The sequence below is a fragment of the Crinia signifera genome, chromosome 2, assembly GCF_055691185.1.
Source record: "Crinia signifera chromosome 2, ASM5569118v1, whole genome shotgun sequence".
NCBI lineage: Eukaryota > Metazoa > Chordata > Amphibia > Anura > Myobatrachidae > Crinia > Crinia signifera.
In genome coordinates, this window is record NC_139218.1 from 367284964 (window position 1) to 367310106 (window position 25143).

The window sequence follows — 25143 nt, forward strand, 5'->3', positions numbered from 1 at the left end:
TATCGATTGATATGTGAAATCATTGCCTTGGGTGGGAATTTTAATGAGATCTGAATATAACCTGGGAACTGCAGAGGATGACTGCAGGGATTGCTCACTGGTCTGATTCCAAATATCAGATGGAAACAAGTATTGTAGCGTTCTCGTGTTTGACAATAAACCTTAATTAGAGATGAATAAGATTGCACTATATAAATAATATTAATAATAATAATAATAATAATAATTCATAATCATGATGTATGCTCTCACCATATATATTAATAGAAGGGCTAGTACCAGTATACTGTAGTGATGGCAGGTGCAGGGGTCTTATACAGCTCGATTGATGGACACTAATGGGGATGCACAGGTTGCTGCAGGCGTCTGGGAGATGGGGGTGAGCAGGAGCCCCACACAGTGGTAGAATGACGTCAGCACAGCACAGACTGGCAATAGGCTGCTGACTCCCCAGCTCATTCAGTGCCTTCTGCAGCCAGGAGCAAGCCAGCAGCCGGGACTCCAGCAGCAGCAGCAGCAGCAGCAGCAAAGAGCAATCCAGAGGTGAGTGTCTGAATCAAGAGAATAGAAAATCCTGGGTTCTTTCTGAGAGACCACTGGAGAAAATACATTCTCACCAGCAGTCACCTAGAGTGCACACACCTACAGTGCTGCCCACACCATGGCTTAAAACAAGTCCCCAGGGCACAGTGAATGCCAGGCAGGCGAGTAATTGGCAATAATGCCGCCTGGGAGTGTGCACTGGTCACTGTATGGAAGCTGCACCTTGCATTGTAATATCCCATCGGATGTGTAATGGGGATACAACCGGTGACAATGCTTTGATGTTTCAAGTTTGCATTGACGCACGGGATGCACTGTATGCGACTCTTGCGGATTCTAGATAGGCTGTGTGCATTATACAGGCGCTGGGCACTGGCAGATATTGTCTTATTCCAAGTTGGCATCTGCAGAGCTGTCCCTGCTGAGCTCGGTAATTGGATCAGAGATTCATTGGTGCTTCTTACATTATCCTCCTTACATGTGGACCTGAGGTTGTGTCCCACGTAAATCCCCCGTGTTTGCATTGCAGACTGACTGATAGATAGATTATTTAAATTGCAAATAACATCAGTTATAAATTCACCTGTCTTTCATCTGTTCGCAGGTTGATGATCTCTATGGTTATTTTTAACTTCAAACCTAAACTTCACATCTCAGAGATACAGCTCCGGTTCTCCTAGTAAGGGGGGGTGGTCATCAGTGCCATCCCTGACAATGCCAGCTTCTTCAATGAGTCTCCCTAAAGAGCTGAGGCTGTCTATGCCACCTTGCTGGCTTAACAGGACCTCCACTTCCAACGCCAGCATCTGCTCCACAGAAGTGGAGCCTTTGTTCCAGTCCTTCTCCTCTACCTTGGTGTTGATCGTCCTGGCCACAGTCATCTTCTGCCTGGTGGTCCTTTCGCTCAGCACCTTCCACCTGCACAAGAGCAAGATGAAGAAGCGCAAAATAGAAAAAGCGCAGGAGGAATACGAGAGAGATCAATGCAGCCCCAGTACAGAAAGAAGCCACTTCTATGAAAGGGTGAGCCGGCAGCCAGTGCACGCCCAAGACAGTACCTTGTGCTATAATTCCCCTAACACCCAGAGGAAGGATCTTGACAGCTCCCTAAACCTGGATTGCAGGATTACTGACCAACCTCACCAGGAAGCTTCAGTTTTGGACAGAGCTACATCGGATCTGCTGCACTCTGTGGTGTCCTCCTGATCTAGTTGGCACCGATGGGCACTTGCAATGCATTGTACATATTTGGTGATACCATCCCAATGGGGGAGGGGGGGGAGAAATAATAATAATTTAAATGATAACGATTCAAGCGCATGATTACAACTACACATTGCGTTACCGTTATGCGATTAAGGTTACACAAGGGGGTTAGCTGTTTATTTCTTTCCTTTGCTAACCAAACATCATGCCGCCTGCCTGAGGAATCCCACCCTGCTGTACATATCACCCAGGAGGACCCCCACCACCCCCCCCCATATTTCCAAGATGAAGAAGATCTCAATGATATTCTGTGTGACAAACCATGACGACATCAGCAAACTTTACCCTTAAGGAACTCGCCCTGCAAATTATGGAAAACAAAAAGGAACTGAGAGATCCTAGGTGATCCTAGAAATCCTAAGATCCTTTGTTCTGTAAGGCTGGAGACTCTGCTGTACCTTGGTTAATGGAAGTGTCTCCTACAGTGAACAAAATAATAAAAGCTGTTCATACGATAAAAAAATAATACATATAGAAAACAAATAATGTTTCATTCTAAAATCACTGGTATTTTCTAAATAGAACGTCTGCCTTGTGGAGTTGAAGTCATTGGTAGATAATCCAAGCGCTGCACCTCGCTTTCACCGCTGGCTGTATGGAGCTGTCCACACTCCTCGGTGCTGAATCCCAGCAGCACAGTCTAGTAACGCTTTCAGCTCTAGAATAAGTTTCTCTCTCTTTCTCTCTCTCTCTCTCTCTCTCTCTCTCTCTCTCTCTCTCTCTCTCTCTCTCTCTCTCTCTCTCTCTCTCTCTCTCTCTCTCTCTCTCTCTCTCTCTCTCTCTCTCTCTCTCTCTCTCTCTCTCTCTCTCTCTCTCTCTCTCTCCCCTCTGTTTAATTAACCATGCACTGTTCGCTTAATTACTGTATATGAACTGTACCTGTACTCAGAGATCCAATATCCTGTACAAAGAAACGACTTGGTGATGTGCAGTTTATGCAGTGACTACTGCAGAATATTTATGGCAGTGTTATACTATTAATGTTATCATTTCTTTGTTTTAAGATGATGTGCCCTTATTTTACTGTACCACCTCTTGATACCGAGGCAAACATAGCTCTGTACTATGCACTCTATATTGTATGCTATTATTTTGCTGCTACTGAGGCTATGGGTGAGGTGGGCTAGCCGGCTACTCGGTTCAGTGGCATGCCATAAGCTTCTATTGTTATAGGAATAAATTTTATATCTTAACCTACTGAGGATAGTCCGATGCTTTGTAGAACAATGTACAAGTCAAATGGGCCCTGGCCTCGCAAAGGTAAATACTATACGGGTTTACTGTGATGGTGTTAGGTCCAGTCCGGTGTGATGTAATTATGTGCAGTGAAGGGTGTGTAGTAGTACATTGGCTGTGCTTGGGAGTGTAGTCTAGGTTATTAGTGTATACTGTACATCTGGTGTATAGGGCAGAGTAATAAGGGCAGTATGTATGCACAAGTGTACCCCAGTGATTAGGGTCTATATTCATTTTTTGTGTTCAAATATGTGCTTACATGTTAAGAGGGTACAATGTGTGGGTTAGCCGTGCTGAGTGAATACACTGAATCTACCATTGGTGAACATGCAATGAGTATATACAGTACTAGTACAGTTTGCAGAGTATACAGTATACAGTACTAGTACAATATACAGAGTATATACAGTACTAGTACAGTATGCAGAGTATATACAGTACCAGTCTTGTATACAGAGTATATACAGTTCCCATTTAGTATACAGAGTATATACAGTACCAGTCCAGTATACAGAGTATATACAGTACTAGTACAGTATACAGAGTATATACAGTAACAGTCCAGTATACAGAGTATATTCTGACCAGTTTAGTATACAGAGTATATACAGTACCAGTCTAGTATACAGAGTATATACAGTTCCCATTTACTATACATAGTATATACAGTACCAGTCCAGTATACAGAGTATATACAGTACCCGTTTAGTATACAGAGTATATACAGTACCAGTCCAGTATACAGAGTATATAAAGTACCAATCCAGTATACAGAGTATATACAGTACCAGTCCGGTATACAGAGTATATACAGTACCAGTCCAGTATACAGAGTATATTCTGACCAGTTTAGTATACAGAGTATATACAGTACCAGTCTAGTATACAGAGTATATACAGTTCCCATTTAGTATACAGAGTATATACAGTACCAGTCCAGTATACAGAGTATATACAGTACTAGTACAGTATACAGAGTATATACAGTAACAGTCCAGTATACAGAGTATATTCTGACCAGTTTAGTATACAGAGTATATACAGTACCAGTCTAGTATACAGAGTATATACAGTTCCCATTTACTATACATAGTATATACAGTACTAGTCCAGTATACAGAGTATATACAGTACCCGTTTAGTATACAGAGTATATACAGTACCAGTCCAGTATACAGAGTATATAAAGTACCAATCCAGTATACAGAGTATATACAGTACCAGTCCGGTATACAGAGTATATACAGTACCAGTCCAGTGTACAGAGTATATACAGTACCCATTTAATATACAGAATATATACAGTAACAGTCCAGTACACAGAGTATATAGAATTTCAGTCCAGTATACAGAGTATATACAGTACCAGTCCAGTATACAGAGTATATACAGTACCCATTTAGTATACAGAATATATACAGTACCAGTCCAGTATACAGAGTATATACAGTACCAGTCCAGTATACAGAGTATATACAGTACCAGTCTAATATACAGAGTATATACAGTACCAGTCTAGTATACAGAGTATATACAGTACCAGTCCAGTATACTGAGTATATACAGTACCAGTCCAGTATACAGAGTACTGTATATACAGTACCAGTCCAGTATACAGAGTAATGTATTTACAGTACCAGTTCATTGTACAGAGTATATGCAGTACCAGTCCAGTATACAGAGTATATACAGTACCAGTCCGGTATACAGAGTACTATATATACAGTACCAGTCCAGTATACAGAGTAATGTATATACAGTACCAGTCCATTGTACAGAGTATATGCAGTGACAGTCCTGTATACAGAGTATATACAGTGTAAGGGTTTGTTCACAGTAATAACAGTGATGGGCTAAGCACATGGTATATATTATGTACAGTATATAAAGTGTATTACATAACATATCTGTAGGACTAGGGATTTATAAACTTTGCTAAGGAGTTGGTTTTACTAATTGTCCACTCTGGGTCAAAAAAAGCATTTGAATACATGTAAATACTAATAACCTACATTAATAAGCAAAAATCATCTCTCCAGTCGCTGTATAACTACTAGTCCCAGCATTCCTTGTGGAGCTGAGATCCTTCTGCAGGGAAGGGGTATGCTGATCATTGTGGTTCCAGGACTGTAGAGCCACCAACAGAATACTGTGACATTTGCCTTAATACCAGTCATCATGGTTCTTCCTTTGGTGCCTGCAGTATTACTGGTGCAATCCAATGTATTGCGTCAGTAGACTTGTGACATATGGAACCACTTGGCTTAGTAATGTGTACATCCACACAAAGGCTGCTCTGGTAATAACTGTTTAAGCTGATATACAGTGCCCTGATCAATGGTAATATGTCACTGGCTTCAGGTGGGGCGGGGAGATGGGGGAGTCATACTGCTCATACATTACACCACTTAAACAGTAGCGTTGGAACAAATCTAGCCTGACTTTGGGTTAGATCCATATAAATTGATTGTTGTCTTGGAACTGTTACAGCCAGGTTATATCTAAGGCTGGACCTGTAGGGAATGGATGTCTGATTGCTATTTTGGTCACGTCCGGAGATGACGATGCCTTATGGTCCTAACATTTTACCTGCAATTCATCCTCTGTGACATTCATTTGTAGCAGTCATAGAATGTACAGTATATTAGGCTGCTCCTTAGCATCAATAATGGTAAATACATTGTAAAGAATATTAACATGTGTAAAATTCTATTCAATGTTTATATTTAAAGCTATTATTATTATTATTATTATTATTATTATTATATAATAATAATAATAATAATAATAGTAATTTGAATGCTATTTTATGAATGTATTATTCTTATAATGGGATACGGTAACAAGGCCTACAGCATGATGGTCAACAAGCATTAGGTCGACACCATTAGGTCGACATGCATTAAGATCGACATGCAGGAAGGTCGACATGACTGTAGGCCAACATCGGTTAGGGCGACAGGGTCATTAGGTCGACACAAGCATTAGGTCTACATGGGGAAGGTCGACGGTCAAAATGTCGACATGGGGCTTTTCCCTATTTCCTGAGCTGACAGCCTACCACCCACTAGGGCAGGGCTGGGCAACACCGGCCCTCCAGATGTTAGTGAACTACACATCCCAGGATGCTTTGCATTAGTTTTGCTATGTAGCCATGCTGAAACTGATGGAAGGCATGCTGGGATGTGTAGTTCATCAACATCTGGAGGGCCGGTGTTGCCCAGCCCTGCACTAGGGCATGGGGACGCAGTGCTATGTTTCAGTGTCCTGGTCGAATGTGTAGAAATTCGGGCCAATTTTTCCCATGTCGACCTTTTGGCTGTCAACCTAACCCATGTCGACCTACAATTGCGTCGACCTTCCTGTTAATACTGTATATACTGTAATACAGATGTCTGGTGGTTGCTGGCCATACACAATGGGCAAAGCTACTTATGTATAGAGCTACTGTATATAACTATATTGTATATGAATATGATTTACAAAGTGACAACATATTCCACCATCATGTATAACTGAGGTATAAATCTAACATACCTTGGTGACAGTAGACTATAGAGAAACATAACTAGCAGAGAAATGACAGTGGACTGTGCATAAGCTTATAGGCTAAAGCAGGGGCATGACTTCTAGAGGCAATGGAAACACCTGCCTCCGGGTTCCAAGCCCTGAATGGGGCACCTGCATTTACAGCAGCACCTGTTTTTGTCACATCGGGATCCAAGTGTGACCGTTGCTTTTCCAACAGGGGTTTGTGGAGCATCCGCTGCTGCTGCTGCATAGATAATTGGCTGTATCCCAGGAGCCCACCTTAAATAAGGGGACAGGATGGCTCCTGCCTGGTACCACACAGCCTGCACTGCAGCAAGTAATGGTGCACCCACCGCTACTGCTGGGCTGTGAGAACCTGACGGTGAATGCTGATGCTGCAGGTGGCCGGAACTCTTGAGTTTGGCTCTGACCCACCAGTTGTTCTCACACATAGGGGTTTATTCTAGTTCATTCTTTCTGACAAAATTCTTCTTAGATGGACAAAACCATGTGCACTGCAGGGGGGCAGATGTAACATGTGCAGAGAGAATTTGATTTGGGTGAGTTTTTTTTGTTTCTGTACAGGGAAAATACTGACTGCATGATTTTACACTGCAATATAGATCTCACTTTGAAGAAAAACCCCACCCAAATCTAATTCTCTCTGCACAAGTTACATCTGCCCCACCCGCAGTGCACATGGTTTTGTCCATCTAAGAAGGATTTTGTCAGAAAGAATGAACTAGAATAACCCCCATAGATTGATATAAACATATAAAGACAGATAGATATGAAGACACCAGATTAGTTAATTTTTTTTATTTTATTTAGATTTTTTTTTTGTGGGGGTGGGGTCTGTGGGGCACTGAAGCTTTAATGCAAAAAGTTGCAGAATGGGGGAGTATGGCACTGTACAACATGAAAACAACCTAAAAATGGACGAATGAATAACAAAATAATGTTCTATGGGCATGTGCAGGGTCCCTGGGCGAATGCACTCGATGACTTACATAGTCGCTGGCCCATTCGCTTGGGGCAATGTGGGAGGGGTGAGTGGAGTGGCAGGTCTGGGTGTCACCCATGGAACATCCCCATGAAAACACTGGGCATTCCCATGGGAATTCGGGCGGGAGGAGGTGTGCCGGGGGGGCATCAGCCGCCCTCCCTGTCTTTGGTGGAATGGTGGGCGCAAATATAAGTCAGTCTCCATTGAGTCTCCATCATGCTTGCATCCACGGTGGGGAGGGGGGTGGATTTTGGTGGGGCAGCGGGGTGTGCCCCTGGGACTCAGTAAGTTATCAATTCGACCAGAATCAGGGCCTTAGAGGGTTACAAATGATTCCTTACACAATTCTGTTTCCCTTGTTGACTATAATGGAAAAAAAATCTTCTAAAAATGTAAATGTATAAATTTTGGGGTACATTTTTTACATAAAATATGCAAATTGTGTGTTCTTTTAGAGGTATTTGTGCATATTAGGACCCACACCTGATTACAGAGTATGTGCAATACAAAGACATGCACACTGGGCTTATGTGTACACTTCCAATCAGAGAGGTGGAAGGGGATTTAGGAGGAAAGTTCTCAAATACTGTAGCCAAGGTACAGAAAGGGTGCACACAGACAAATGCAGTCCATACACACCTGGAAGCAAGGGGAGATAAACCTATTTGCAGTCAGGTCTGTAATTAGGGGTGTGCAAGTGGTTCCACTGCACAGAACTCAGGCCTCTGGGGTGGAATCTTGCTTTTGGTTAGCAGGAGGCCGGAACAGCACCCTGCAGTGAGCACTGATGCTGTGCTGCTGACTGTATCGTCCTTTGAATGCTTCATACATGTAGCCTGTAAAGTCGCCTGGAGCATCTTCAGGACCTTCTGGGCAGTGCTACACATTCTGGTGCTATGACCTATCTGCATGATGTCATGGGCTCAGGTGGTATGAGCAGCACAGAGTGCACTGCCTCCCTGTTACACTGCTCTTGGCAGTCATATATTGTATGCATAGTACAGAATGATATACAGTATGTGGTTGTATCGCAACCACCCCCGGTACATCTCTAAATATGGACGAATGTATGCAGTGTTTTCCATGCTTTTTTATGGAGTATGGTCAGTGTACTTCATCAAAATAAGAGGGAGAGGCATCAAACCTTCTAAAGTGGTGAAGTTGCCCAGAGCTACCAATGAGATTTTAGTTTTCATTGTAGAGAAAGTACTAGATAGAAGATAACTAGAATCTGATTGGTTACCATGGGCAACACCTCCACGTTTAGAAGGTTTGACTAGTTTTTAGAAGATTTTTATAAGTCTAATGCAGCAGGTTTGAAAATGTGACAGTTAGTGATGACTACAGCTGTGCACCAGATAGGTGATTTGAAAGACGGGGACCGGTGGTAGATCTCGTGGACCGGTTTGGGCAGCCCTGGTCTAAAGCTCATTTTATGAATTGTTTCAGGTATTCTGTATGTTTATAGGATCAAGATTTCTAATATTGCAACTGTTGTCTAGATTTCCTATATACATAGGGGCACCCCCTAATGACCAGCACCCCCCGCTGTCACCTCCAGCTTGTAACCTGCAACCCACAGGCTGCCTATTCACACAGCTTTAATGTCTGTCTCCTCCAAGGTCTGTCGCCTTGGAGGAGACAGACACTAAAGGTCCTGCCGTACCTCTAGTGTCTGTCAAAGAAGTGCAGCGTGCCCAGCGCTACCTTTAAATGTGGATTCTGGTAGTGCTGGCTCACTGTTTGAAAGAAACGTGCTGTGTAACGAGTATTTATCCCCTCCCCACCCTGGCAGCAAGCATGTAAGTCCTCTTGGCAATGAGCAAGCAAACCCCCCTGAAAACAAGCATTTAAATCCTCCCTGGTGAAGAACATATAACTCCGGCATGGCAACAAGCATGTAATACCCCCCCAGCAATGAGCATGTAACGCCTCATAGCAATGAGCATGCAACTCCTCATAGCAATGAGAATGTAACACCCCCTGGGCAATGAGCATGTAATTCCCCGTGGCAACAAGAGTGAAACTCCTGACGAGAAGCTTGTAACCCCTGGCAATGAGCATGAATCCCCTGGCATTGAGCAATATTCCTCTGGCAACGAGCATGTAGGTAAGCGGCACGTATGTGACATAATATGAATCAGGCATTACAATGTGTGCTATAATGTGTAACAGGCATTACAGTGTGTGGTATAATATATAATGGGCATTATGGTGTGTGTGTGGCATTATGTGTACTAGGCATTACAGTGTGTGGCATTATGTGTAATGGGCATGACTGAGTTGCATTATGTTTAAAGGGCATTACGGTGTGTGGCATTATGTTTAATGGTCATTATGGTGTGTTGCTTTATGTTCAATGGGCATTACGGAGTGTGGCATTACAGTATGTGTAATGGGCATTATGGTGTGTTGCATTACGTTCAATGGGCATTATGGGGTGTGGCATTACAGTATGTACAATGGGCATTATGGTGGGTGGCATTATGTGTAAAGGGCGTCGTAAATTTTTGCAGCCCGCCATAGGCGTGCACTGTCCCTCTTTCTGCTATGTTTGTGGGGGGGGGGGGACCAGGATGGGGGGGAAGGACTGATTCATTCTGTAGCCCATATACATAATGGGGCACCCCCAATAAAAGGGTCTGCATACGCCTATGCCTATATACATGCAGAAAATGTCATGTGTGTTCTGAGATCCGCCGTGGCATGAATGAATTTTACCTACACTGTAATGAAGAATGCGATGTGGTTTGATTGTAGTCAATGTTGATTGAGCTTGAGTGAGAAATGTTGGACCTGGATTGCCAGCTATGACATGGTATCTCACATCCAATGGCAACAGTGAAATTGGTTGATTTGTATTGCAATTGAGTTTGATTTACTCCAATGATTGCTGGGTATTACTTTCCTAGTAAACAATTCATTCTTCATTTTACTTACTACCATAGAGCGTGTTTTTCTACATTATACATTATTCATGACCGTTTTTTTTCCTACTTCAAAATAGCTGGCTTATTAATGAAATGTATTCTGTTATTTCCTGAACTGACATATTTTGACAAGTATTTTTCACTAAACATCATACAAACATTTAATCATTGTAAGCTTATAGGATGTAAGATTCTGCCAAATGGCTTACAGATGTTACGCAGCTGTCGTATGTTGTATCATCTCGGATTTATACAATGTATGAAGCTTGTTAAAAGCTGAAACGTGCGATAAATAACTAATTTATCAAGATCAGATAGTAGATGTTTTATTTTACATTGGGCCTTGGGTTATATTAATCAGTTTCCCCCCAACCCACCCCTCACCCATACGTGATGTCATCTTTGAACAAGTTCTACATTTGCAGTTTGCATATCACATATCCTGCAGCCAGGTTTGGATTAGAGTGTGTGGGGGGGGGGGGGGGGGGGGGTGGCTGCTCAAGGGATCAGTACCCCTGAGCCCCCCTCTGTCTAGGGGCCCCCCCTGGTTGATATGTATTTTAAATATATATACTGTATATATATATATATATATATATATATATATATATATATATGTGTTGTAACACTGTAGGGGAACTGGATGCCTTTTCCTGGGGTAGAAGGCAGCAGCTGAGAAATCATACAAGTCCAGTCTTTGGGGTGCAACTGGCCGCAACCAGTTTTATTCCGCAGAAAATAAAAATAAACAAAAAAATAATATACCTTGCCTGTCTAGCACTAGCTAAACACAGGATATTCCTAACTAATTCTAAACAAAACACCAAGTTTTCCAGTCACTACTGCGTCAGAAAGCTTGTTCCTCTCACAGAGATTTTGCAGAGTCCCCAGGCAGTCTGCACACGCTGATCAGTCCAGCAGCTCTACATGGGCCTTGCACAGCTGCAAGTGCTGATTAGCCCTCTGTGAGGCCAAACACCGGAGCTTGGTCTTTACTCAGCTTTAACAAAAAAAAACATTCTCATGGAAGTATTCCTGTTTCTAAAAGGTGTAAGACAAAAACCTGGGACAAATAGACCTGCCCTCAAACACTATGCCAGTGTTCTTGTCACATCTCCCCCTCCGAAGTTTTGACCTAGGCGCCGGAACAGTTGTAGCCCCCAAACAGAATATGCGGGACAACACATGTGCATTGGCCAACTGTGTACCTGGTCTATGTTTGACCGTAAACTTAAAATCTTGCAATGCTAGAAACCATCTAGTTACACGAGCGGGTCCCGATGGCCAACAGCTATTCTCCCTTGTGGGGATCCACGACCCCCATAGAGGGAGAATAGAATAGGTGGTGAGAGTAGCGAGCCAGCGTGCCCGCAAGGGGCTTTGTTGTGCTTGCTCCGCTGTCTGAGTCCGGCCAGTTGGGATACCGACGTCGGGCTAATGACTGTCGGGATCCCGACTGTCGGGACCAAATACCACACCCACACGAGCGTTCTGACCTCTGTTTACATACATCCATTTCAAAGGGGCGTGATCTGTCACTAGCCTGAACTGTCTTCCCAATAGGTAATACCTTAAGGTATCTAATGCCCATTTAATGGCCAAAGCCTCCTTTTCCACAATGGCATACCTTTTTTCATGCTCATTGAGTTTCCTACTCAAACAGGTGATAGGGTGTTCATCCCCATCTCTGGTTTGGGACAGCACAGCCCCTATCCCTACCTCTGAGGCATCTGTCTGTACAACAAATTATCAGTACAGGTTGTGAACACAAAGCCACTTTTAATGCTTGGAATGATTTTTCTGCATCAGAGTTCCATTTCACCACATTTGACTGCTTCCCTTTGGTAAGGTCTGACAATGGCACTGCTGTGGCCGCAAAATTAGGAATAACTTGTCTAAAGTACCCAGTTATTCCCCCAAAAAAGCCCTTATTTGTTTTTTATTCACTGGACAAGACCAGTTTTGAATAGCATCAATTTTGTTCAATTGGGGCTTAATCAGACCTCTACCAATGGTGAAGCCCAAGTACTTAACCTCCTCCATTACGAGGCAGAACTTCTTTGGGTTAGCAGTAAACCCTGCTTCTCTGATTGCGTCCAGTACTGCTTGTACTTTAACCAAATGGGACCCCCAGTCCGTACTGTGAATTACAGATGGAGCCACTGTCATCTATCCCTATAATAGGATTAAGTGAGTAATTGGATTACTCTGCAAATCCCCTACTGTATTGTTCTATGTATTGTATTGCAGCTCGGAACAATAGGATAGCCATGGGTAGACATGCTGAGCCATGGCCTAAGGAAGATAGATAAGATGGGCTCCATATTATTAATCAATCAATAATAGAGGTTCTTGGTATATTCAATGGCCAAGAAATATTTGCCCACCAACCAGCTTCACGGTGACCTCATTTCTGGTGGATCCCTAATACTAAGTTTGAATCTGGGGCACGGAACCCCAAAAAGGCTCACCAATGTGGTGAGAAACCTGGCTGTTTCCAGCCTTTCTATAAGCTTGTCCACACGGGGCATGGGGTATGCGTCAAATTTGGACACCTCATTTTATTTACGAAAATCATTACAGAAGTGTATGCTACCGTCTGGCTTTGGGATGAAAACTATAGGACTGGACCACTCACTGTTGGATTCCTCTATGACTCCAAGTTCTAACATGTTTTTAACTTCTTTAGAAACAGTTTCTTTCTGAGCTTCAGGAATCCTATATGGCTTTAAATTAACCCTGACCCCTGGTTCTGTGACAATGCCATGTTTTATTATGGTCGTTTGGCCAGGAAGCTCTGAGAATATCTCCCTATTTCGGATGAGAAATTCTTTAACCTGATTGTTTTGATCAGCTGACAATGTCTCCGACACCTTCACCGCAGGAAGCAACTGAGGTGAAGACACCAAAGAGCAAGACTCCGCTGACAGAGACAACCTATCTTTCCAGGGTTTGATTAAGTTAAAGAAGAGGTGTGGTTGCACTAATAATTAAATAATAAATGTATATGAAATAAGAGGTGTGCATTTATTAATACATATAATAAAAACAATTCCATACATATAAAATTGGTACCATTAAAAAATGGGGGGGGGGGGGGGGTTTCCAAAACAAATGCGAACCTGATATTTGAAAAAGAACAGGCTGCACCCAAAGAATAATTGTGATGGATAAGGTTTTAATATCACCTCAGTTCTTGTGTTGTCCCTTACTTTTGGGCCCAAAAGTTCTGATCTTTTAGGTTCACGTGGATTTGCCCTCTTTGGTGCTTCCTCCAATTTATACAGGGGTGGCGTACCTCCAGTCACTGGAATATCTGAAGCTGAAGGGTTTGCTTCTCCCACGGTTGGCTACCTTTAGAGAGGTGTCGTTCCTCCACAATGTTGTTTAGACGGTGCCTTGGGGAGTCCACATTCCTTTCTAGACCAAATATTTTGCAGAAGGGTTTGAGTAGTAGTGGTGAAATAAAAGCAGGATGACAGCCTGGAATTAAAGAGCCTGTGGCCGACGCGTTTCGCTGCAGGCAGCAGCTTTTTTTAATTTTATTAAGTTAACATGGTAGATTTGTTCGGGTTTTCTTTTTCCTGGTTGGTATACTTTATAATTAACCTCATTCACTTTTTCCCGAATCTCAAATGGACCTACCATTTAGCTAGGAACTTGCTTTCCACAGTGGGCACCATCACAAGAACTCTATCCCCCGGAGCAAATTCCCTGATCTTGGCACTCCAGTTATGTACCCTCTGTTGAGCACTTTCCAAGTGCTCTCTGACAATAGGTACCACGGCTGCAATCCTATCCTGCATATGTGATACATATTCAACAATGCTTTTATAAGGAGTGGGTTGTCCTTCCCACGTCTCCTTGGCAATGTCCAACAGCCCTCTGGGGTGTCTTCCATACAACAAATCAAATGGAGAAAACCCAGAGGACTGAGGAACTTCTCTGATGGCCATCAACAAGTACGGCAACAAACAACCTTTTTTAACATACTTTTTAACGTTTTATTAAATCTTTCCACCAACCCATCAGTTTGGGACGTAGATAGACATCCTGAGGTGGGTGAACTTAAACAATTTGCACAATTTTTTCATGACCCTCGACATCAATGGAGTACCTTGGTCTGTCAAAATTTATTTTGGTATTCCCACTCTACTGAAAACCTGCACCGGTTCCCTAGCTATTGCCTTGGTTGTGATAGTGCGTAAAGGGACAGTCTCAGGATATTGAGTGGCATAGTCCATTATTAGCAGGATATACTGATGACCCCGAGTGGACTTTACCAAGGGCCCCACGAGATCAATGGATATTCTGTCAAACGGGACCTCTATAATAGGCATGGGAACTAGTGGGCTCCTGAAATGAGGTCTAGGGGCATGATACTGGCATTCAGGACAGGAAGAACAATATTCAGACACTTCTTTATAAACCCATGGCCAAAAGAACCTTTGTAAAACTCTTTCAGGGGTCTTTTCTGCCCCTAAATGTCCTGCTGTAATGTGACTATGAGCTAAATTTAGTACCGTTCCTATAAGGCTTGGGAACTACCAGCTGTTCCACCACATCCTCATCCTTTTTGACAATGTAGTACAAGAGCTCATTACAAATGGCCATGTGGGGATACGTAACCCTGTCACCTGGTACCACGGGTTCCCCATTAACAATCTTAACATTCTCTCTAGCCTTTATTAAGTTAGGATCCTTTAATTGTTCAGACGTAAACAGATCCTTCTTTACCTCCAGGTCAGGCACGCTTTCCTTTTTAACTACTACATCTCCGTTCCCAGCAAGAGGGTCCTCACTGGTCTCCCCATCTGTCCCCTCCCCAGCCAAACTAGCAAAAGGTAAAGGGTCAGAAGGTTCAGAGGACACACATACATCCACAAAATCAACGGTATTAACTACTGGCTCTTTACTTCTCCCATCTGTGGCTAAATGTGATTCCCACAGTTTCCAAAAATGAGGAAAATCCCTCCCTATTATAGCCTCATGCACCAAGGAGGGGAGCAGTCCTACTTTAACAATTGCTGACCCACAACAAGTTTCTATATGTACTTCAGCAGTGGCATAATGTTGGGTATCCCCATGTATACAAGTAACCCCAATAGGTATTTGCTGGACCTTTAAGGGATTCACTAACCCAGCTTTCACCAGGGTAACTAAACTTCCTGAATCTAGCAAGGCCTCTACCCGGTTACCCTCTAAGAACACGTCACACATTTGTTTTTCCAGTTTAGGTACCACAGTACAGGCTAACCTAGCAAAAGAAAGACATTCTGCGACATTCAAAGGCAGCATCACATTGCATGGGTTCTTGCGTGACTTGCAATTGGCAATAATATGACCTGGCATACCACACCTGAAACATTTAATCACATGACTCTCAACTGGTTTGGGCAGAACAGACCTTTCTAGTCCCATTGGCCTGTCTCCAGGGCCACTGTTTACAGTCTCTCCAGCCTTGCATTCTCTTAACCGCCCAGCAACATTTTCCCATGGAACAGTCTTACCAGTCTTTATTGAAGGGCGCTGTGGAGGATCTGTGGGTTGCTGGGTGGTCATCACTAATTCCTCTGCCGCCAGATACCTCTCTACCATGTCCACTAACTGGTCAGGAGTATCCAGATTTCCATGGCTCACCCTCTTGCGCAGGACCACTACAATACAGTCATCATTACAATACAGCCATCCCTACAATAATATCACTACAATACAGCCATCACTATAATACATCCATCACTGCAAGGTCATCACTACAATACAGTCATCCCTACAATAATATCACTACAATACAGCTATCACTACAATACAGCCATTACTACAATAATAACATTAAAATACAGCCATCCCTGCAATATCACTACAATAATAACTGCAAAACAGTCATCACTACAATACAGCCAACCCTACAATAATAACACTACAATACAGTCATCCCTACAATACAGCCAACCCTACAATAATAACACTACAATACAGTCATCCCTACAATACAGCCAACCCTACAATAATAACACTACAATACAGTCATCACTACAATACAGCCAACCCTACAATAATAACACTACAATACAGTCATCCCTACAATACAGCCAACCCTACAATAATAACACTACAATACAGTCATCCCTACAATACAGCCAACCCTACAATAATAACACTACAATACAGTCATCACTACAATACAGCCAACCCTACAATAATAACACTACAATACAGTCATCCCTACAATAATGCCATCCCTACAATAATAACACTACAATACAGTCACCCTTACAATACTGCCATCCCTACAATAATAACACTACAATACAGTCATCCCTACAATACTGCCATCCCTACAATAATAACACTACAATACACTACACTACAATACAGTCATCTCTACAATTATATCACTACAATACAGCCATCACTATAATACAGCCATCACTACAATAATAAAACTACAATACAGTCATCACTACAATAATATCACTACAATACAGCCATCAATACAATGATATCACTACAATACAGTCATAACCTGGTTCTACTGTGGTTTCAGCTTTTGCTTGTTGTTCCCTTGCTTTAGTGGTAAGGAACCTATGCTATAGCATTGTTGTTAGTTACTAGGGCTGCCATTAGAAATGATGGTGCCTGTGGCTGACAAATAGCCATACACTTAAATTATCTGGAAAAGATACATAGACGATGTGCTATTCATTTGGAGAGGGGATGAGGAGTCTTTACAACAATTCATTTCACACTTAAACAATAACCAGAACAATCTCATCTTTACAACTGTATATAACAAAAAGGAAGTCAATTTCCTTGACTTACACATTTTTACAGAAGACACAGAGATACACACAAAAACATATAAAAAGATTGTCGACGTAAACAGTTACATCTTGTCCACTAGCTGGCACCATCCTAGTTGGCTGGACTCAGTGCCCACCAGCCAGTTTATGAGAATCAGGAGGAATTGCTCCAAACTAAAAGACTACATAGAGCAAGGGGAAGAACTAAAAAATCAATTCAGAGAAAAAAAGTATAAGGACCACAAAATCCACGAGGCATTTGAACAAATGAAACAAATAAATAGAGAGGACATACTAAAATATAAAAACAAAAAGACAGATAGTGAAGGCATTCCCAATGAAGTGTTATTCATCACACAATACTCTGAACAATCAAGACAACTAAAGAAAATTCTAAATAAATATTGGCCATTACTTTTAGAAGACGAAACCCTAGCTGACCACCTCCCAAGCAAACCCAAAATAGTCTTCAAGAAAGCACCAGACTTAAAACAAAAATTAACAAAAAACCACATCCCTCCAAAATCAAATAAACAATCGACAATAGATAAATGCCAATCAAGTAAAGGTTTTTTCTTTTGTGGGGGTTGCACAGGATGCAAAAATCAAAAACAAAGAAGCACAAAACCTACCACAGACTTCCAATCCACAAACAGTGAAGACACATTCAAAATTAAACAAAAAATTACATGCAGTAGTAAGGGGGTGATCTACCTATTAAAATGTGGGTGCAACAAGCAATATATAGGCAGGACAACACGACAACTGAAAGACAGAATATGTGAACATATAAGGAACATAAGGAAAGGACATGAGGAACACAACCTATCGAGACACTTCAAGTTACACCATGACAGTGACCCCAAGACATTAGAATTTGTGGGAATAGAAATAGTACAACCCAACTGGAGAGGAGGAGATTTCATACACAAAATAAATAAGAATGAACTAAAATGGATGTACAAATTAAAGACATTTGCACCAAGAGGATTAAATCTAGATAATGAGGTGAAATCCATCATAGGAAAGAAATAACTGACCACCTACCGATCAAACAAAATAATATGTGACTAACCCCGCAGAATAACCTTAATTATAGATAGACATCACAAACAGGAACAGTTTGTTCATACAACAAATCGGCTTTATAAGCGCGCATATATATAAGACTGATAGGAGCGTACTAAGATTCTATATATAAAAAATGTCACAATTCTTCTAGAATGGAACACATGTTTAAATGTGCCAATTGACCATAAGAGCATATCGTGCAGCACTTATAACAATAGTCGGCTCTATAAATTATAGGACAGCATCCATAAAGAAGCGTTAAAATTCCTTTACAAATAAAGTGTCAAGAAAACCCGCAAGCAAATCATACACAAATAGAAGCCAAATGTGATTATACATAGCAGAAACCAGCACGCAATCATGTTAGAAATGGAACAGATTACCAATCAAGAAGTTTGATAGACATTCCAATTAACCAATCAACCACCTGTGAATGTACCGGTCCAGGGCATTTAAGCAGACAGGAACTGAAGCAACACACACCTCCTTGAAGAAGGCATTTGGCTGAAACGCGTTGGAGGGAGATCCACACACGCCAGCAAGAACAAACACAAGTACCGGAGTGTCATTATCCCCCGCCGCAAGCGAAACATCTACCCGGCTGCCCACTGCGCAGAGAAGACCGAGAACGTGGAGAGGGTGAGTAGGAGTCGGAGAGTACTGTGAGGCAGGAGGTTCCCCCGGGCGGAAAAGCGAGGCGGTGTCGACGGCGGCGACCAGCTGCCCCAAACACCTACCGCGCTGCCCTTAGTCACCGCAGCTAACGGAGAGAGCGGCATGTGAGATACGGAGCGCTACAGCACTCGTACATCACTGTCACAATCCCGTACAGCAGCGAGCCTGACACCGGCACCCTAAGCTGCACCGGTCCCCCCCCCCTCCGAAAACCCATTTGAGAAAATCAACACGTAAAAGGTGTACCCGAAGACTTGTGCTAACTTGCAAACTAGACCACTGTTTGTTGGGACGCCTCAGACAGAGTCTAGTTAAAAACTGAGATTCATTATCCTGCAGTTTATGCAGTTTGTTTTGAACTAAGTGCAAATTGGGACATTGAGACTTTCTAACGGACATACAGACTGGGAGATAATACTGCAGATCTTGCACAGTGGTTCACAACTAGTGCATCTTTTTGAAGTGTTAAGACCACAGTACTGCATGCTTGTCAATTTCAATACCTGACAACATTTTAAGTAAAATTTGTTACAATAAACATTGTGTCAGATATAATTGAATTACAAATCAGAGCAAAGTGTATCACATAGAGTTTAGCCATAGATTGAGCGCAGCACTACCCTCCACTCTATAGAATTTAACCCTTGGGATACAGTCAGATCCCAAAGTGCTCTCGCAGCTCATCACCCCCAACCCTTTTCAGTGCGCAGGTATTACCAAAATTGTACACTTAAATTATATGAAACCCTGTCCCAGACACTTCAGTATATAAATCATATGACAGATACACCTCACCCACACAAGATATTCCCCGGTCACCTCCATCTCACACACACACACATATTCTAGTCACCTCCCTATCACACACACATACTCCAGTCACCTCCCTCTCACACACACATACCCCAGCCACCTCCCTCTCACACACACATACCCCAGCCACCTCCCTCTCACACACACATACTCCAGTCCCCTCCCTCTCTCTCACACACACACACACACACACACACACACTTCAGTCACCTTCCCTCTCACACACATATGCCCCAGCCACCTTCCCTCATACACATATACTCCAGTCACCTCCCTCTCACACACACATACTCCAGTCACCTCCCTCTCACACACACATACTCCAGCCACCTCCCCAGGGCCGGCTCTACCACTAGGCAGCTTTAGGCGGCTGCCTAGGGCGCTGGGATCTGGGGGGCGCCACCAAGTCTGCAAATCAAAAAATCAAGGATGTCTATGAGGATCCTAGTTGTACTTAATGGAGGTGGTGGCTGTGAAACTTCTAAGACCTCACCTCTATACTTTCCCTTGAGTCATACTTCCTACATTGCTGCCCCTCCTCCTTGTACTCTGTTGTGGGTGGCAAAGGGGAGGCTGCAGAGGACCTCCAGGAAAACCAGGGGACTTGGCCACCTTCCCGGGTAGGGGGGTGGGGTTGGGAGGGGGAGTAGGTTGAAGTTTTGGATGACCACATGCTGTAAAAAAAATTGTGGGGGGGGTAGTGTTGGGGGGAGAAGGCTGAAGTTTTGCCTAGGGTGCTGAGAAGCCTTGCACCGGCCCTGCACCTCCCTCTCACACACACATATCCCAGCCACCTCCCTCTCACACACACATACTCCAGTCACCTCCCTCTCACACACACATACCCCAGCCACCTCCCTCTCACACACACATACCCCAGCCACCTCCCTCTCACACACACATACTCCAGTCACCTCCCTCTCACACACATACTCCAGTCACCTCCCTATCACACACACATACTCCCGTCACCTTCCCTCATACACATATACTCCAGTCAACCCCCCCACACACACACATACTGTATACCTCAGTCACCTCCCTCTCACACACATACCCCAGTCACCTCCCTCTCACACACATATACCCCAGCCACCTCCCTCTCACACACATACTCCAGTCACCTCCCTATCACACACACATACTCCAGTCACCTTCCCTCATACACAATTACTCCAGTCAACCCCCACACACACACACATACTGTATACCTCAGTTACCTCCCTCTCACACACATATACCCCAGTCACCTCCCTCTCACACACACATACTCCAGTCACCTCCCTCTCACACACACACATACTCCTCACCTCCCTCTCACACACATATACCCCAGTCACCTACCTCACACACACACATACTCCAGTCACCTCCCTCTCACACACATATACCCCAGTCACCTACCTCTCACACACATATACCCCAGTCACCTCCCTCTCACACACACATACTCCAGCCACCTCCCTCTCACACACACATACTCCAGTCACCTCCCTCTCACACACATATACCCCAGTCACCTCCCTCTCACACACCCATACTCCAGTCACCTCCCTCTCACACACATATACCCCAGTCACCTACCTCTCACACACATATTCCAGTCACCTCCCTCGGTACTTGTTTCCTATCTGGGCGCCCATCGCGGGCACATTGCATGTCATTATAATGACTAGGGCGTGGAGTGAGAATAGAATAGTGTGGCGAGCGCAGCGAGCCACCGAGCCCGAAGCGTGGCGAGCGCAGCGAGCCCCGCGAGGGGACGCGGATACCTTCACAGGTGTCAAGCCCGCGAAGTGACGCGTTTACCTGTGAAGGTATCCGCGTCCCCTCGCGGGGCTCGCTGCGCTCGCCACGCTTCGGGCTCGGTGGCTCGCTGCGCTCGCCACACTATTCTATTCTCACTCCACGCCCTAGTGGATAGTAGGGCATGAAAAGGTCGGAGGACGCGTACCGCCGCCCCTCGCGGGCTCGCTGCGCTCGCCACGCTTCGGGTTCACGTTGATGGCGGGGTGGCGTCAACTACTTTTGGGGGGACATTTTTATGTTCAGGGGTGTTTTTGCCACATTTCCCATTGTTCCCTATGATAATTTAGGGAAATTGATCCATTTAACATTGTTTCCTATGGTAAATCGCGGTCATCGCGGGTAAATTGAGGCATTTAACATTGTTCTCTATGGGAAAATCGCGGGCATCGCGTCTGGCCCATCGCACCCGATTTTTTATCGGCCGCGATGCCCGCGATGGCCAAGATTTTACCCCCGATGCCCGCGATTAAAATCGTGGGCGCCCAGATAGGAAACAAGTACCCCTCCCTCTCACACACATATACCCAAGCCACCTCCCTCTCACACATATACCCCAGCCACCTCCCTCTCACACACATATAATCCAGTCAACCCCCCTCTTACACACATACTCCAGTCACCTGCCTCTCACACACATATACCCCAGCCACCTCCCTATCACACACATATACACCAGCCACCTCCCTCTCACGCACATATACCCCAGCCACCTCCCTCTCACACACATATAATCCAGTCAACCCCCCTTTTACACATACTCCAGTCACTCCCCCAGACAGGATACCCCCCATACTGGACACTACAAGCTCCGGAATGCAGAATTTGATCTGGCAATCCAGAGTCTTGTCCAGTTGGGTTTTTACTTAGTCCCCGGATAGGACTATGTGATATTAGCAAAACACACACAAAAAAAGCAGCGCTCACACTTAGTAATGAGTGAATCAAAAATATTTGTAAAATTAAATCTATTTTCATAATGAAGATTAATGATAATAGAACAAGTCAAACATGCATAAAATTGCATGCAGAAATATACCACAATAAATGTACATAAACAAAAATGTAAAAGAATTAGGTTCAAATATTGCTTTGTAACCACATCTCACGTGGAATGGGAGGCTCCAGTTTGGGGTGGAGGTAAGTAACTTTGCACTGTCCACAAAATGTTAGTCCCAAATGGATGGAGTCCAATAAACGGCAAATTGTAATCCTGTGTGCCAACTGAGGGAGTGGTTGATGTTGGTAGCCTACCTTCAACCTCGTGCCAATTTGTATCCAATGTGGCAGGTAATGGGCCAAAGACTTCCAGTAGTTAGGGACACCGTGGTCAGAGAAATAAGCAGGTGAGTACTCCAATTTTCTCCCAGGACCAGGAACAGGGCAGCACCACCAACGCGTTTCACTGGACTAGCGTCATTTGTGTGATATTAGACCTACTATCCACTTAGGGGAAATGTACTGTATCAAGCCTTCTAACTGGGGCAGTTACTCATACAACCAATCAACTTCTATGTATCATTTATGAAGTACACTCTATAAAAAGATAGAAGATCGAATCTGATTTTGGGAGGCATCCGCCATCTACCCCTTAAGATCAGACTCTTATGGTACCAGGAGCATGGAAGACGAGTTTAATGATATACTTCCCACTGACAAATAAATACTGTATGGTTACTCTCTGTCCTTGCAGTCGGGCATTTTACATATATAAATACGAAAGGGTAGAGTCATCGTTATTCGCTATACTGTACAACATATATTCAGAATCCTCCTTCCCCTGTGTTGGAGTTAGCTCCCAAAACGTGGTGCACTGAATTAAATAAAAGTTTGATGCCTCTCACATGTATTATTTACAGACACAGTAATGTTTTGCATTACATAATAAATGACATAAGTACTTGATGTGGCTTAGCCTAGTCCGGAGCCCAGGAATTTACGGAGGGGACAATACTGACTGATTCTGTTGCTGAACTGTATCTAAATTATCCTTTAAATCAGTGGTTCTCGATCCTCGGGACCCACACAGGTCATATTTCCCAGGTCCAGGTCCCCCGGTGGGAGCACTGTGGGGGTTATTTTGGTTCACTCTTTCAGACAAATTCCTTCTTAGATGGACAAAACCATGTGCACTGCAGGTGGACAGATGTTACTTGTGCAGAGAGAATTAGATTTGGGTGCGGTTTTACTTCAAAGTGAGATCTATATTGCAGTGTAAAAATAAAGCAGTCAGTATTTTCCCTGCGCAGAAACAAAATAACTCACCCAAATCTAATTCTCTGTGTACCTTTTATATCTGCCCCCCCTGCAGTGCACATGGTTTTGTCCATCTAAGAAGGAATTTGTCAGAAAGAGTGAACCAAAATAACCCCCAGTGTGTCACCAACTGTCACATTTAAAAATGCCTGCTCCTTACCCCTATGCCCCCGGTGCCTGATGCGTGCTCTGAGTCCCCTGTGCCTGCTCTTTACCCTGTGTCCCCTGTGCCTGCTCCTTACCCTGTGTCCCCTGTGCCTGCTCCTTACCCTGTGTCCCCTGTGCCTGCTCCTTACCCCATACCCAGTGCCAGACTAAGACTCTGATGGGCCTGGAGCTGAAATTTCTAATGGGCCTATTGTGTCCAACCACATAGGGAGTTACTGAAGAATACTAAAAATACAAAAAAAAAACAACTAAAGGGTGCAGGGAATTGCCCCCTCTATAGTTAGAGATGTGGAGGAAGGAAGGGACACTGAATTACCCACATAGTATAGAGAGCTGAAATCTCTGCTGAAGCGTTGCGACAAAAGATGGTAATGGTGCTACCAGGCCTTATTTACGGGGCCACGTGTATAGTCCAGCCAAGCCATGGAGGCTGCAGGGAACTAAAGCGCTGATCTGTCTGAGGAAGGGGGGGAGGACTGCATAGGCAGAGGGGCAGGCATGGTTCAATGCGGCTGCAGTCAGGGAGATCAGAAGCTGGGAGCAGGGAAGGAAGGGCCTCCCACCGCAGAGGGCCTCCGGTTGGCGGGCTACCTGCATGGAGGACCTCAACTTAGGTAGACGATATGGGCGGGGGAGCATGCAGGGCTGGCGGTGCAGGGCAAGCTGGCGGTGCAGGCACGGCTTCGGTGCCCTCTGATCTTCCGGCGCCTGGAGCTCGTGCTCCGCCGGCTCCGCCCTTGCTATGCCCCTGAGTAAGTGTGGAAGATTAGGGCCCCGCTGGCCCCCTGTTCCCCACGAGCTGCTGCAAACTTCAGCTGTTTGCGGATGCTTAGAGAAGTTCGGGGCCCCTTTGGGGGAGATCGGGAGCGCTCGGGTGTTCAGGCGCTCAGCCGTTCATATGTTCGTGCATTTGTGTGTTTGGACACCCGAACACAGTAAAGGCTGAGCGCGGCCGACTCTCCCTGAGAGGCCCTCATTCTCCCTGAGCAGCCCCGATACTCCCCGTGACGGGGAGGATCGTCGACAGGCACGGTGACGG

At 44.2% G+C, this 25143-nt stretch overlaps 1 protein-coding gene across 1 annotated transcript; it reads left to right on the forward strand.

The window, feature by feature from the left end:
- The first annotated feature begins 392 nt into the window (after positions 1-392).
- On the forward strand, positions 393-2005 carry C2H11orf87 (chromosome 2 C11orf87 homolog). The gene is made up of 2 exons (XM_083169989.1): positions 393-543; positions 1148-2005. Exon 2 carries the CDS (start codon positions 1258-1260, stop codon positions 1747-1749), a length of 492 nt encoding a protein of 163 aa, XP_083026115.1. The 5' UTR covers positions 393-543; positions 1148-1257; the 3' UTR covers positions 1750-2005.
- Positions 2006-25143: the final 23138 nt, after the last annotated feature.